At 38.7% G+C, this 15,688-nt stretch overlaps 8 protein-coding genes across 8 annotated transcripts; 3 read left to right on the top strand and 5 right to left on the bottom strand.

Moving 5' to 3' along the window:
• Positions 1-84: 84 nt before the first annotated feature.
• On the bottom strand, positions 85-597 carry BRETT_003786 (uncharacterized protein; the record flags this gene model as incomplete). The annotated part of the gene is made up of 1 exon (XM_041282289.1): positions 85-597. The coding sequence occupies one exon, from the start codon at positions 595-597 to the stop codon at positions 85-87; it is 513 nt and encodes a 170-aa protein (XP_041136128.1).
• Positions 598-990: 393 nt separating this feature from the next.
• BRETT_003785 (uncharacterized protein) lies at positions 991-1,848 on the top strand (the record flags this gene model as incomplete). The annotated part of the gene is made up of 1 exon (XM_041282288.1): positions 991-1,848. The coding sequence occupies one exon, from the start codon at positions 991-993 to the stop codon at positions 1,846-1,848; it is 858 nt and encodes a 285-aa protein (XP_041136127.1).
• A 342-nt stretch (positions 1,849-2,190) lies between these two features.
• On the top strand, positions 2,191-3,384 carry BRETT_003784 (uncharacterized protein; the record flags this gene model as incomplete). Its single annotated transcript, XM_041282287.1, has 1 exon — positions 2,191-3,384. The coding sequence occupies one exon, from the start codon at positions 2,191-2,193 to the stop codon at positions 3,382-3,384; it is 1,194 nt and encodes a 397-aa protein (XP_041136126.1).
• A 342-nt stretch (positions 3,385-3,726) lies between these two features.
• On the bottom strand, positions 3,727-4,917 carry BRETT_003783 (uncharacterized protein; the record flags this gene model as incomplete). The annotated part of the gene is made up of 1 exon (XM_041282286.1): positions 3,727-4,917. One exon carries the CDS (start codon positions 4,915-4,917, stop codon positions 3,727-3,729), a length of 1,191 nt encoding a protein of 396 aa, XP_041136125.1.
• A 2,226-nt stretch (positions 4,918-7,143) lies between these two features.
• Positions 7,144-10,908, bottom strand: BRETT_003782 (uncharacterized protein; the record flags this gene model as incomplete). The annotated part of the gene is made up of 1 exon (XM_041282285.1): positions 7,144-10,908. The coding sequence occupies one exon, from the start codon at positions 10,906-10,908 to the stop codon at positions 7,144-7,146; it is 3,765 nt and encodes a 1,254-aa protein (XP_041136124.1).
• A 1,027-nt stretch (positions 10,909-11,935) lies between these two features.
• BRETT_003781 (uncharacterized protein) lies at positions 11,936-12,634 on the bottom strand (the record flags this gene model as incomplete). Its single annotated transcript, XM_041282284.1, has 1 exon — positions 11,936-12,634. One exon carries the CDS (start codon positions 12,632-12,634, stop codon positions 11,936-11,938), a length of 699 nt encoding a protein of 232 aa, XP_041136123.1.
• A 508-nt stretch (positions 12,635-13,142) lies between these two features.
• BRETT_003780 (uncharacterized protein) lies at positions 13,143-14,867 on the top strand (the record flags this gene model as incomplete). The annotated part of the gene is made up of 1 exon (XM_041282283.1): positions 13,143-14,867. The coding sequence occupies one exon, from the start codon at positions 13,143-13,145 to the stop codon at positions 14,865-14,867; it is 1,725 nt and encodes a 574-aa protein (XP_041136122.1).
• A 192-nt stretch (positions 14,868-15,059) lies between these two features.
• Positions 15,060-15,617, bottom strand: BRETT_003779 (uncharacterized protein; the record flags this gene model as incomplete). The annotated part of the gene is made up of 2 exons (XM_041282282.1): positions 15,060-15,385; positions 15,530-15,617. 2 exons carry the CDS (start codon positions 15,615-15,617, stop codon positions 15,060-15,062), a joined length of 414 nt encoding a protein of 137 aa, XP_041136121.1.
• Positions 15,618-15,688: the final 71 nt, after the last annotated feature.

The following is a 15,688-nucleotide window of genomic DNA, read 5'->3' as shown; positions in this document are numbered from 1 at the left end:
AGTGTTATTTTATTTTTTTTTGCATCTGTCTCATGTCACCTTTCATTTAATGAATTGATATATCATATGCTATTATTTTGATGGTCAATTGATGTCTGCTGCTTTTCGTCTCCATCCATCGATTCCCGATCGGAAATTATGCCATGTAAGTTGCTCGTTAGGTAAATGACAAAACTTCACTCCCAGTTTTTTCTCCACGTCCGAGTTTCTCCATTCGTCGTCGAATAAGCATATTTCGCTAAAGGTCAAGTTCTCTGATTCTCCCTTTTTCAAACTCGAATTATAGTTCTCGACCAACTGCCGAATATGTTCAACTTTACTGTAATAACCCCATTCAGAGTTATATATGTATTTATCAAGACCAAATAATTTTAGCATTTTCTTTGCTATTCTGGGTTTAGCCGTTCTAGATGCTGTAAAAATGATGATGTGATGCTCTTCCAAGAAATCAAGAATAGGTTTCACATCTGGGTAAAGTTCAACTAAGAAATCTTCAGAATCAACAATCTTGGGATTTTCTGGAGTAGAGTCTTGTGTTAATCTAATTGGTGTTGAAATATGCGTATCACACCAGCACGCTAAAAATGTTTGATACATTAGTATTCATCAGTAATATTTCAGAGCTTAATCGCATGCCAACTTACGCCAAAAGGTATAATCGAGATCAAAAACAATTGCTTTGGGATATTTTTTGTTATCTTCTAAATCTTGAATTCTTACTGTCATGATGGTATGTATTTTCTCTATATTCTCTAGGTTGTTTCTGGTGTAATATGTTAGAACGCCGTTTTGTTGACCTTCAGATCTGAGTAATGAATGCACTTGGACCGGTGACAAATAGAAAAAAAAAATTAAAATAGTAAGTAAATATAGCGCGAGTATAAAGCACGAGCCGAACACATGCTTTGCTGATCTTAAAGTTTTCCAAACTTTTGAAGAGTTGCAGAAACCTTCGCCAAAAGATATTGAGGAAAGAATAACTGATATCTAATGGATTCAAAAATCGCTAGTATTGAGAAGGATCACAAGAAATATGACTCTGCACTTGAGAAATCGTTCAAGTTGTCACATGATGCTTTAACGTTATTGCAGGATATTAAAAAGGACCCACAGTTAGACGAAAGCAAAATCAATAAAATAGATAGCTTGCACAAAAAACTGGTGTTGGATAACATATCTTTAATAAGGAATAAGAATGAGATGAAACTAAAAGTTGCGGATATAAATGAACGTCTAGTTTCGGAGAAAATCGATAAAAATGATAAGCAATACAATAATACAAAATTGGCCGCTCTTCAAAGAGCATCGACAACCAATGACTCGTTAGCAGTGAGATTAAGCAATATCTTCCACGAAATTCCAGAGCTGTCTGGGCCCCAGCTTGAATTATTTCTTAGAGATGTTAAAGACCCTGATGATCAACAACTATTAAAAAGACTATTCAAAGGTTCTCCAGCTAAGAGTGATCTTGCTAAAAATTCTCCCGATGAGGTTGTTATCAGTGAATCCGATGTGCAGAAAGGTAAAGAGCTATTCGATACCGTGTCAAAGCAAAAGTCTAAGCTCGTTTTGCTAAATGAAAGATATTATAACAAAAAGATCAGAGAATTAGAAAAATCCATAAGTTACTGGGATGAGCAGTATAAACAGGTTACTGACTTCATAGGAGGCAGCATGGTACAGATAAAGCATAAAATAGATGAAACGCAGAAACGTTTAGATGCTGAGAGTGGAAGTGTTGGACAAAGTTATAATAAGCTTGCCGGGACTAAATCGCAAGTAAAGGCAGACAGTTCGAAGAATGAGGATGTCGAAATGAAGGATATTGGTGAAAATTCGGGCAATTAGATATGAACTGTAAAACATAATAAATTAGATTACTGTATCAGCATTGGTAAAAATGGTTTAAGACATATCTCTAAAATGTAGCACATATCAGTATGCTCCATGAACTTACGGCCAAATTTGGTCGAAAGGCAGAAAGCGAATTCCCGTGGAAATTAGCTTTAATCGGCAAAGATCTTCTGGGTGGAAATTTTGGTCGTCTTTTTTTTTTTTATTGATTACCGCAACGAACTTTAGGAGATAGTTCGAGATTAGCTCAAATTAACGGACATCATCTTGAATGTCCAATTTACACTTGTCGATTTCAAACCATAATATCGTCAACAGTTGCGGAACCAATCAAATATGTCTAAACCAGTGGCGAACTATTTGATGATAGCCCTTCCAAAGTCGGCAGGCAGTGAAGATTCATTACATCTTTTTCTGCAGAAAGACGTGAATGGAGGTGAAGTTAAACTCACACCATTTAAGCTTCCAAGTTTTAAAGTGGGTACATTGGACTCATTGGTGGAGCAAAGTGATGAACTAGCAAAGATTGACAATCAATTGCACGCATCGATCTCAAAGGTTTTGGAGATTGCTGGCAATGTTTTAACACCTTTAGCAGCGTTATCTTCTGGCTCTAGTAGCACCAACGAAACCCAAGCTCCAAGAATGAAAATAGACGGCAAGACTGTTGATGAGTATTTAGAAACTTTTCAATGGAATACTTCCAGGTACAGACTTGACAAGCCAACAGAACAGTTAATCAAAACCATCTCTGAAGAGGCATTTAACTTAGACTCGGACTTGAAGACTGCTTATAGTTCATATAATGTTGCTCGTTCGAATCTGCTAGCCGCACAAAGGAAGCAGACTGGTGACCTCACTGTGAAATCTCTTCATGACATAGTCAATAAGGACGATTTTGTTCTTGGTTCTGAGCATTTGACAACCGATCTTTTGGTTGTGCCGAAATCCTTGAAGAGCGCATTTTTGAACAGCTACGAAACTTTGACTCCTTACGTTGTTCCAAGGTCTGCTCACAAAATCACGGAGGATTCGGAGTATAATTTGTATGGCGTTACGTTATTCAAAAAATACGAGAAGCAGTTCTTGACTGCTGCAAGGGAGGCAAAATGGATTCCAAGAGAGTTCAATTATTCAGAGGAAGCTATCAGTAAGATGAGAAATGAGTATGAAGCTGCAACGAAATCAGAGGCATCATTGAAGAACGATCTTATCCGTCTTTCGAAGGAGGCATACATGGAAATGACATCTGCTTGGGTGCATATTAAACTATTAAGAACATTTGTGGAATCTGTTTTGAGATATGGCTTGCCTCCAGAATTCTCCTGCTTTTTGCTCAAGTTAAAGAACGAAAAGGCGATAAACAGAGCAAAGAAGGACCTTCTATCGAAGTTCGAATATCTTGGAGGAAATGCGTTCTCGACAGATAAAAATGGTAAGATTCAAAAGGATAATTCTCTTCACGAGTATGCATCGTTGGTTGATCAGGATTACGAACCGTTCGTGTTGTATCACATTGAATTGTTCTAGTTGTTGGGCCGGCGTATCTGGTGAAATTAGGTATTGTATGTTCTTACGTTAGCAGTATCGTCATATTTTTATGTTAATTACATTACTTTTTTTTAGTATCTCGTGTTTTATTTTCTATTGACTGCATGTCTGATTAAGAAGTCATACTACATTAAAGAGTTAAAATCGTTAAGTTCGTTAAAGTCGTAATATTGTTCATATAACTGCAAGAATATGCATCATAAAGTAGAGCTCATAAAATATAACCAAAAGCAGTAAGAAGCGAAAAGGCAGGCGTAATCCCAAAGTATTTTATTGCGGCAACCAATGAGAACGGCATATCATGAGAGATGCCACGAGAATTTATGGTATTATGGTCGGAGCAGATGTTATTGACACCCTGCGATCCATCTCCATCCCTCTCGTTTTTCGATCCTCCATCACATCCTTGGCCTTCTTTTCCCCATATTTACGGCAAAGTTTGGCGTAGAAAAGACCACAGGCATTACACAATGTCCGCTCCCCAGTTGGTCCCCTTCTCCACTCGGGTGTATCTCTGGATCGGCAGTGCATGCACTCACTTGGAACAAATGGTGCACTGCTAGGAGACCCCGGTGACGATGCGGCTGATGTGGAATATGGTGATGATAGCTGTGAGAATGTTGGTGAACGAGGACTCTTGCATGAGATCTTTATCTTTCCATCTGAATATAAGGAATTGGAACGCATTGTTCGTCCATAATTAGACCTGTTCCGGAATGTGGTAGAAGGGACAGACTTGCGTCTCTTGAAAGTAGATGATAATGAAGCAACGTTTGAAACCGGTGAAAGAATGCTTGGGGAAGGCACCTTGGTCGGAGACGAGAGAATTGACGAAGGTGAAGACACAGATGAGCTTGCACTGTTATGTGTTTCATTCATAGATGTCAATGCCCTCACTGCCTGCTCTTCCATGGATTGGAATGTCTTTGTATGTGCCCTGTTCGCCATTTTGGCATCCTCCATCTCCTTCATCTTAGACCACTCCTGATATATGTATCCCAGCTGCTGAAGTCTCGCATAGCCATCGATGAGTAGCTGTCGTGAAACCAGACTCATATCCTGAGATTCTGCAATCTTCGAGTTTATCTGACTGGTAAGGCTCGCAAGCTCCTGTAGCTGAAATTCTGAATTCATGCTTGAGACTGGTGCCAAAGGTATTGACTGTTGTTGTTGTTGTATTTTCTGTCGTTGCTGCCGTAATTGTATTTGTGGTGCTTGGCCTGAGAGGGGCACACTGTAGGTTGCACTAGTGTTATCAGAGGCTAATGTGTAGTTGTCGGACTCAAAAGTTCTCCCGCCAAATGGAGAGACAGCTCCTGTATTATTGTATGTATCCGATGGGGTAGAGCCAGGGGAAAGTGCCATATTTGATGAAGCTGAATTCTTCACGGAAGGAAATGCGGAGTTCACCGCACTAGTTGGAGCGTTTCCAAGCGTAGGGAATAGATCTTTTATAGAAGGTAGATTGCTCCTCCTCTGTGGTGCATGGATAAAGGTAGCCGTGGTATCCATCGTGTATCTGAATATAATATAATAAATCTGCCGGTATGGATATAGTTGAGAACGAAAATCGTGATGAATTTTCTGTGTTATATAGAATGTAATGTATACGAGTAAGCCTTTCGATAAAAGGGTAAGATGTGATATATCTAAAGTATAATAAGTTTGATGGGACGACAAGCAAGAATACGACAAGATCTCCCCTTATGAGGAAAAAAATGGGGGAGATTGGATCTGGAGGGAGGGAAATTGTTAAAGTAAGAAAACATAAACCGAATTATATACGATTGTCAAAAATAAAAAAGTGGGGAGAGTGGAGTAGCTGATCAGGGAAAAAGTGTTAAGGAAACAATAGAAGCAAGATCTAAGAGTAACAGGAGATCTGGGGCAGAATTTGTACTGCAAACAATAGGCTTTATGAGGCAGCAGACAATGCAACAATTGAATGCACAGACAGATGACTTTAAAACCTAGGCCGTATTTTGTGTCATAAGATGCGGCCAATAATTCGCTTTTTTCGTTTTCCTTTTTTTTTTAGTTCCCGAGGAGTTTCCGTTTACAGGAATCTTTGAAGCCGATCACTCCGTAAACTGGTCGTAAAAATAGCCAGGAAAACGATCAATTTTTGTGAGCAACACTTCTTTTCTTTGCTGGTATAATGCCCCAGTTGGTGTCTACTGCTATCTGAATGTTAAATTTGTTTGGTAATTGTGCCAAATATGTTTGGATGGGATTTGCTTTCCTACTGAGTCAAGAAATTTTAAACCGAGATAGAAATAAATTTTACTTGAGCGGCTGACAATGCTATGCGAACCCCAAGAAAAAATCTAACAATAATAATAGAAAACGAATTGCTTCAAAAATCTCGTCACGTTATACACACGGGAGTTACGATTCTTTTTTTTTTCGGTGCGAATGCGTAACTTCTCTAGCTAAAGAATTTAAAATGCCGATGAGCTTTGAGAATTTTAAACAACTATTCTACTAGAAGTTGTTTAAGATGATGGACGATGGCCTGAGAAAGGTCTACCTTCTCAAACAAGTAGGCTTGAGCTCTCAAGTATTTTTTAAGAGTTAAAATTTATTTGGACCTTTTTTTTTGCATCACCCTGATTGGTTAACTTATCCGCTATGTATGTTCTGCCTACAAGACTTAACACACAATGATGAGGCCAAGTTTCCTGAATCGAATTCTCCAAGTGTTGATTAGCGACTAATTCCTTTCTATTTTGTGTCGAAAAACATTCTTCCGTAGAATCAGATCATCCGAAATCTTAAGTGTGATTAAGGGAAAAAGGACAAATGGCAAGGAGGCGGTTATTGTTTGTGTGCCGGTTTCTGTCACTCGTTTATAGGAGTATTTGCCCCAAGTAGGGAAACTTCTGTGTGTATTACGGTATTCATCCCCGAGATTGAAACACTGAGATCTGTTCCTATCCCAAATTTAAAGATTTCTTCTATTGAATAATTAATTTCCATTACAGCCACACGCAATAAATTGTGGGGGAGCGATGATTTTTGTTTGTGCACTTCTGATAATTATCCGTACGGTTGATCATACTCCGAATGGCTGAAAAATAGACGTCTGCCTTACGTCCTAGAATTTTATGTGGGGCACATTGTTTCTGGTCAATCTTTTCGCTCATTCATTCATTATTTTTTGTTCAATGAGCTTTTAAATTTTTTTTTTTTTTTTTTTTTTTTTTTCGCTTATTCTTTTCGGTCCCTAGGGCCGTCAAGTAAACTTTGTTTTCCCAAAGCAAATTCTATTTTCCTTTCTTCATTTCCATCTTATTGTTGCCGGAAAACTTTCCTTCAAATTTAATCATTCAAAGTTGAATCCTCTTTGCAATTTATGCCATTCCCTAACAAGCTCTTTTTCCTTTGTTATCCAGCAAAAAATGCGGGGAAGCTTCAGATTCTATCTTCCCTTCTCGGCGTTTCATTCATCTATGTCATTTACAGTCATTAATTACATTTACGTAGAAAATAGTCCCAATTCTAAGCAGCCAGCTGTATCAGTTTTCTTATTTTTTGGTCTTGGTATTCTTTCTTTAATCAACTTCTGGCATGCGTATCTTCTGAACATTCTTTTCGCACTCTACTCTACCGAACGTAATCTCGATGTTATTCTTATTATCTTTTTTTCATTCTAATTTTCTATTCTCTATTTCTAACAGCATAAGTTTGTCACAACTTACGTATTCGCGTAGGTTATCATCCGAAAGCATCCCGCATCTAGGCGTGACTTGGAGCATTCAACCTTGAGTCAATGACTGCTATCTCGTCTCTTAAACTGGCTTCCTCAACTGTCTTAACCAACTCTTTGGTGCTTCTAGCTATATCAAAAGCAATACCTGCGGATCTTTGCTTGAAGTCCTTGTCGGCATACATCACATCCTTGCTGTGATCTTTTCCGTATAATTTATCCATCCGTATAACGCAGTCATCCAACACATCCACAACATATTGTGCGTGACCCATAGCGTCCGCATACCGGCTTTGGCTCATCAGAGTCTTGGTACCTTCGCACATTTGCTTCACAACTGTGATGATCAGTTCTGCAGCACCACGCAAAAGACCTCTTGTTGCCTTTGGATTCCTGATCGACTGTAGGAGCTGTTGAATTGCAGATATCACCTCAACAGTCTGATGTTCTAAGTAAAGCAACAACTCCTTCAAAGTGTTGTCTGGGTCCAAAGTGTTGAAGTTTTCAAAATCAAAGTTTTCTTCCTCTTCCTCAGTCGTTGCTCTCATAGGAGTCTCTTTTTTCTCCTCTGCATCGTTATCATCGCTCATTTTATCTTCCTGCCTTATATCCACCTCCTTACTTTCTTCTTTCTTGCTTTCCTCGTCTGATGCTTCCTCATCTGATACTTCTGCCGCCACTGCCCTTGTCTGATTACTATTAGATATTTCATCTGTAGATCCACTGCCTTGTATATATCTTGGCTTAGGCTCTGGAACCTTCAAATCTGACTCCGTACCACTCTGCTCGTATTGAGGAATTTTTCGCACGGTTTCAATTTTTGCCTCAACTCCCGTAGTGTCATATTCAGACTCCTCACTATCTCCATCGCTTTCATCGTCGTCCTGTTTTTCATCAGTGAAGAGTCTTTTAGAAACAGGTGATCTGTCCATAGAGTTCACCCTAGCACCGAATTTATCAAATGCTTTGGCAACTTCTCCGCCGTTTGAGTGATACTTGACGGGAGATGGACTTCCACTAGGTGAACTAGAGATAAAAGAGTCATGCTTCAAACTCTCTGCATCATTCTGCTCAAATCTCTGTTTAAACTTGTTGATTTTAGACGACCGAGGAGTAGATCCACTTCTAGACACTGCTTTTCCAATGCTATGTGGTGTGCTTTCATTACTTGAAATTTCAGAAAACTTGGATGCCAATGAAGAAACGCTCACATTTGCAGCAGGTGGTGAATTCCTAACTGGTGTTTGAGATTTCGAAATGACCGCTGGCTTCTTATTAATTGTATGGTGATCAAGATGTGGAACAGTATTTATAGCCTTTGGAGCAGAAGAGGTCGGTGATATCTTACTGAGATGCACCGGTTGCTTCTTTGCAGATTCTTTTCTCTCGACATCTTTTCTCGCAGCCTCTTTTCCAACTTCAACCGGCCTTTCAGACTGATCAGCCAACCGATCAGTGGAAATTGTCTGAACGGTCAATGGCTTTTCCGATGCTTTTTCCATGGTTGAATTTTTGTCTTGGTAGATATTTCTCATCCTTGGAGAGTGCACCTGTATTGGACTTATAGTAGGCAGAGGTCTTTTAAAGTTCCTTGGAGCCCTGTGACCGTCGGATGTTGATCTTTTTGTAAGATCCTCCTGTGATGATAATCTTTCGGCCATTCTGAGCGGCTTAACTTGAGTTAAGGTTTCCTCCTCGGTTGGAGTTCTTGGAGGAGTGCTGGCATCAGATCCATCTCCATCAAATTTAGGCACGTCAGGTAAATTTCCGGAGTGGATATAATCTGGAAGAGAAGCTAAGGGATCTTCATTCTTCTGGGAATTCAACTCACGAGACTGCAAATTGGACTGTGTTAATTCATGGGCTTTCTGATTGCTCGCCTCTTGTAAAGACTGCTCGGTACGAGACCGACTATCTTTAATTGCCTGGATCAAGGTATCTCCAACCGCATGAATCTTCCTCAGACTCGTCAAATCCAACACGCTAAAGTAAACGTCGCTAATCGCAGCATGCATCAAGAGCTTTGGCATAACATCCAAATACAGTGCGTAGTATCTAGTGCTAGTCAAAAGATTAGAAAGTGACGCCTCTATCAACTGTGTTTTTTCTCCAACGGCAGACGTTGGATCTGTAGATCCGGCATCCTTTGTTATAGCTCGAACTGCGGCCGCAATACCAGAAACACCATTGAACAAACCAAATGTTGAAATCTTTTCCTCTGATATATACGATAGCATCATCTCAACGCCCGCATAGAGATTAGCTACAGCAATCAAAGGGACAGAACCATCAAGATCGCAATACCGTTGCAAACTTTCAACATCTGGACCTTTTGCCGAAATAATGTAATCCGAAATCTTGTCTGCTTTTAGTTCTTGGAACTTTTTCTGCCAGACAGAGTCTGGAATCTCGCTGCTAGTCCTTTTCAAGCTCGTGCTACTCCCGTTTCTTGCCATAGGAATATCTTCCATTGTCTTTTGAAGAGCAGTGTGATCTTTTTGCAGCAAGCTATGTTGTCTGGACAATTGCTCATGCTTTTTCTGAAGTTCTTGATACGACCTTTTTTGCGATTCACTCTCCTCTTGCAACAACTTGTTTTGCTTCTCTAGATCGGACACTTTGTCATTTAAATCATTCGAGTTGCTATTTATCTCTCTGTCTGCGCTTTCATATTTTTCCTGTAACTCTTTATACTTCCCTTTAAGATCATCAAGCTCTCTGACCTTGGGTATCGCTTTGTGCAACTGATCTTGAAGCTCAGCAATCTTGTTTAATTGTTCGGCGTTGGTAACTTCGAGCTCAGAGAATTTTGAAGATTCCTCCTTCAAAGACTTCATGTTGGAATCTTTTTCCAACAACTCTGATTCTAGATTGCTCACCTTTTGCTCATTCAACTCAATGTTCTCCCTCAAAGAAGTTAGTTGCTCGTTCAATCCTTGAATTATATCATCCTTGGCCTTCAATTTCTCCTCGTAATCCTCCTTTATTTTTGTGTCTTTGGTCAAAGAATTGTGATTGGAGGTCAGCGGTGATTTATTTTCTGTTGCCCTATTCTTCATTTCCCTTGACTCAATAGAAATACGCCCAGGACGAGAGGCATCATTTGATAAAGCGTCCTCCTCTTCCTCATCACTCGACCATGTCAATTCTGCACGCTTTGGAACCACTTTAGTGGCTTTTATCTCACGTTGGGAGGGAGTCTCAACTTTTTGCTGTTGAAAGTTTTCTCTGACAGGAGTCTTAACCTCATTAGCATCGTCCAAATCATCAAAAGGTGAATCGATGTGTAGCTTTGGAATTTCCTGAATAGACAATGATTGTTCTGATCGCTGGAGACTAAGTCGCTTCGATTCAGTCTGCTGAGAAGACTCTCTAGCACTAGGATAATCATTTAAGTTTGGCGAGCCCATAGACGATCGTTCTATGGAAGGTTGCTCTGCCAAGTGTCTTCTATCTATCTCGAAAAGAACATCATTCACCAAATCCTTGAATCTTTGAGACGGTAAAGCGGCCAATTTTTGTCTTGCTTGATTTCTTTTAGGATGGTAGTTGGACTGCGGAAGAAGATGCTTTGGTTTCTCATTTGTTTCATTGATTCGCCTCTGTAATTCATCGTATACATCGGTACTCAAATCATAAAATTGGATCTCAGTTAATCGGCTTAGTTTTTCACGCGCCTTGGCAACACGCGCAGATGTTATGGGCGTCAGCTTATCTTGTGAGATTCCAAGATATAGCTTTAATGATTTGTGATACTTGATAAAATTTGAGGGTTCCAGTATAGAGTTCATCATCTCTGAATATGCCGTAAAGAGTGGATAAAGTGAGTGTTTCCTGATTCAGGTTTAAGAAATGATTTATTTTGTCAAGGAACACAAAGTAATCTGTAGCGGTGATAAAGTTATATTCTTATATCGAGCCCACACGATCTGTGTTTATTTTCTTTAGAAAAAAACGGTTCTCTTTCAACAAAGTAATCTCTTCCTTGTATAAATCAACACGGTGAAATTTGATTCAAGACAAAAGTGCGGTGTTTATTTTAATTAATTTTTTTTTCTCTTCTTACTTTTTTAAAGTAAGATAAAAAAAAAATTGATCTTGTGTGCTCTAAACAAGAAAAGTAGAATAATCAAGCACGTCGAAGCCCTGTTCTCGATAAAATGGCATGCTAAATTCGAAATTTTTCTCTCTTGTGGCTCGAAACAGGTTGGTATTTCGCGTCAGCTTTGTGTCCCGTTAACATTACAAGCTGGTAAAGTTTGAAATTTTATTTCGGATGGCAGCGCGTTTTGTCGAGGGGCGATAGAATATAAGTTGACCATATTCATTATTTAGTTGACAACCTATTATATAAATCGATTTTAATCCGGGTTTTAAAAAACATTATTGTGCTAGCTCTAAATTCAGTCGAAAACACAATTATGATGTAAAACACAAAATTTTCTCAATAGCCAAGTCTTCAAGAAATAATGTACTAACGAATGTTCTTTACACGCAGTAGTTCAAAAAAAAAAGTGAAATAAACAAACATTTAGGGCAATATGGGTCTCCTTCCCAAAGAAGGTCTAACCTTCTCATTTAGTATACAACCTCTACTCCTTCAAATGAAATAAGCTGCTATCTGACAAAAAAATCTAATATTGGCTTGGTTTGAACCCTTGTGCATAATATATATAAGTTGTAATGAGCTGTATACTTGCTGGAACTGTGAGCAGAATAATATCCTTAATTAAAGCGTCAGAATCCAAACACATTCACAGGTTAAAGCACATACTTTTTTACAGGCTGTTTTCCTCTTTTCTATAGTATTAACAAGCTCACTCACTGGCCGTCTTCTATCTTCAAAACCAATTGCGATATATCCTTAAATAACATTTCATTGACAAATTTTTCAGCAACTGCCTTTCCGTGTTGAGCAGCAATAGCACCAGCCAAGGATGACACTATAGTCGAATACATTGCCTTAGGTTTAACATTCTTTTCATGCTCCTTTTCTGAATACGGAAGAGCCACTTTGCAGAAGAATATTTTATCAATTCCCTTTTCACTAGCAAATTCGCTTAAACTCTTATCAGTCACAATCAAACGGTGAGCTAATGATCCAATAGAGTCAAAGTTATATCCACCCACCGAATATTTATAGTTTTCATTTCTGCCTGTTGCAAGAACAAACTTTGTGGCAGCATATTTTAAGAGACGCTCACCGAAGAATGAGAACTTTTCGTTGTATGGTTTTGAACCGTGAGCAAACGACTTGTGCGTAAGAATCTGAAGGAGCATTTTATCTGGGAGTTCGTACTCCTTACCTAGGAAGTTCTTCAAGGGCTTTATATTATCTTCGGATAAGCTGTATTTAATTCCCTTCGATGTCAGATAGTCGCTTGGATCTCTAAGCATACCTTTCACACGTTTTCCTCTGACAAAAACCACATTTCTCCTCTGTACATTTTGGAATAATATTTTCCCCCGCATCACACTAGAAAACGATAGTCTATCCGCAGCAGTTCTAAGACAATTCATGCTTCCTTATTCTGCACTATTGTACCACTATTCAGTATTTGTTATGTGTGATTAAATTGCTTTATATGGTTATAGTTAAATAAATATACCAACTTGTTTGCTCCGAAATGAAGTGACGATTTCTTATATAAATATAGATCGACGACCACAGATACAAAATATTGGAGTTTTGGTTGATCAAATCTGAAAATTCAAGTTGAACGCTTTGCTAAGATCAACAGTAACTACACACATTCAGTGTACATTTTTTGCTTCCCCAATTGTATAGACAAGACACTAATCACTGTGGATAAATTCACTAGAAAAAAAATTTTGAATACCCATTTGCACTGCCACACAGAATTCATGAGCCACGCTTTCGACCTGCACTGAAAATTTTACCTGCGATAAGAAAAAAAATTTCAGATTATTCGGAGTTTTCATCGTGAAGCAAAGATTGATCTTAAATTACTATCTTCCTTTTTATTTAGTTGGCGTTATATAAGAGATCTTACATCAGCCATACAAAATGGATCTTTTCAGGGCTTTAACAAGAGGTGCGTCGTTGGATAAATCCAAATCTGGTAGTGGAAGTTTTACAAAAGCTACTAGTGCGCAGATCAGAGGTCAGCAGGGAAAGCAGAAGGCTTTAAAAGAAGAGGTGGAAAAAGAAATAGATTTTTTCCATGATCACAAAATTGAAAAGCATACTGCCGATGAATTAGAAGATGAAACTAAGGATAAGAATGAAGGGCAAGATGACCTCCCTCCTCCAAAGATTCAGACAGAGGAAGATGCCTCAAAGTTAAGGAAGAAATATGGCATTAAAACATCAGGAGAAGATTTACCATTGCCGATTGGATCCTTTGAAGATTTAGTTACTCGGTTCAAACTCAACCGTACCTTATTGGACAATTTACTTAAAGAGGGCTTTACTGAGCCTACACCTATTCAATGTGAAGCTATTCCAGCAGCAATGTATGATCGTGATATTATTGGCTGTGCACCTACAGGTTCTGGTAAAACATTAGCATTTCTTATACCGTTAGTACAATCCTTGCTAGATTTCATTAGTCCACAAAATTCAGTTAAAGGAAAGTCAACAAAAGGTTCCGGGATTTATGGACTGGTGGTTTCCCCTACGAAGGAATTAGCATATCAAATATTTTCAGAACTTTCAAAGATTGTGAATGGTGTTCCTGGAATAAAGGTTGCATATTTAAACAAAAGTCTGGCTGCTAAGCTTCGAAACAAGGTTATTCAGTCGTCTAAGTTCAACATCATAATCACTACTCCTCTTCGATTAATCAGTTTAGTAGAAGATGATGCAATCGATCTTAGTCACATACATCATATCGTACTTGATGAAGCCGATAAAATGTTCGAATCGAATTTTGTTGAGCAGACAGACCGAATCCTTACTGCTTGTACAAACCCGCATTTGAGAAGATCCATTTTTTCAGCCACCATAACATCTAGTGTGGAGGAAATTGCGCAGAGTGTTATGACATATCCGGAGAGAATAATTGTTGGACATAAAGAGGCAGCTAATACAAATATTGAACAGAAGTTGGTGTTCTGTGGTGATGAGCATGGAAAGTTAATAGCAATAAGGAATATGATTCAGCAGGGTGAATTTAAGCCCCCTGTAATCATCTTTTTACAGTCAATCCCCCGTGCAAAGGCGTTGTTCCACGAATTAATCTATGATGGTCTCAATGTCGATGTTATTCACGCAGAAAGAACACAAGTCCAGCGTGAAAAGGTTCTTGAGAAATTCAAGCGTGGAGAATTATGGTGTCTCATCTGTACGGATGTTTTAGCTCGAGGCATTGACTTTAAGGGGATAAACATGGTGATTAACTATGATGTTCCAAATTCGGCCCAAGCTTATGTGCATAGAATAGGACGTACTGGTAGAGCTGGAAGGATTGGAAGAGCGGTCACATTTTATACTAAAGTCGATATGGATTTAGTGAAGACAGTAGTCAACGTTATGAAACAGAGTGGGTCAGTCGAAGGTGTTCCAAAATGGCTTCGTGAAGGAATGCCAAAGCTTTCCAAAAAGAAAAAGCACGAGTTGAAACGAAATCCCGTGAAAAGGGGAAGAATTAGCACTGTTCCGAATATTGATAGTAGAAAGAGAAAGAAACGCAGAGATATGATAGACGGCTCCAAGAGAAGAGAACTTTTGAACAGGCCAAAGAATCGGAAGTTACAAGATAACGATCACCAGGCTGCAAATAGAAATTAATGTAAAAATTAATAATAAAAAAATGATGTTGCTAATTGCAAATCATAACTTGATATAAACTATGGATAGCATTTAAATGGAATAAATATATGCGGAATTCTGAACTCTAGAGAATATGGAGAATGGCAAGCAAGAAGGGAGCTGGAATGGAGCTTCACGTATGATGTAAATAATACAGTTGCAATTTATTGTTTAATTGCTCTTCTTTGGGCCGTAATCAGGATATCCTGCCAATTTTCTTCTGCCGACAATCTCTCCCAAAGCAAAGAATCCAAGGATTTGAATCAAATAGCAACCGTACTTTAAGTAATCGCCGCTGGTAGATGTTTGAGCAACTCTAAGAAGGGATGTTGAGTATCTCTTTGGATCTCTCACTAGAAGCAAACCTTGCTTAACAGCATCATCATAAACCTTTCTGAATTCTGAAGCATTTGGAGGCGTAAGACCTTCCTTAATATAAATCTGTTTGGCAACATTACCAAACACTTTGGTCCAGTACCATGAGCAGTTGGCAAATCCTACAGTTAGTGATTGTGCTTTTTTGTTAGTATAATTGGCCCCCACAAAATCTATTAAAAAAAAAGAGAAATTAGAGTTCCTTTATCATGAGCTTTGCGTATTCCTTCAGCAATACTCTTGCTCTCAAGTAAGGGAGTACTTACCAGTAACCTTGGAAACAACCGAGGATGCAGTAGAAGCGTTTCTAACGCCAAATCTTGATGCTGATCTTATACCCTGTCTTGCAAACATTGATATATTGTTGTTAAATTTTGTAGAATAAAAGAGAGACGTCAACCTTTTGAAGTTGTTAATTCCAAAGG

This window comes from Brettanomyces bruxellensis, chromosome 6 (genome assembly GCF_011074885.1).
Source record: "Brettanomyces bruxellensis chromosome 6, complete sequence".
Taxonomy (NCBI): domain Eukaryota; kingdom Fungi; phylum Ascomycota; class Pichiomycetes; order Pichiales; family Pichiaceae; genus Brettanomyces; species Brettanomyces bruxellensis.
Note: the sequence above shows the minus strand (reverse complement) of the source record. Positions and strands in the feature narration are given on the sequence as shown.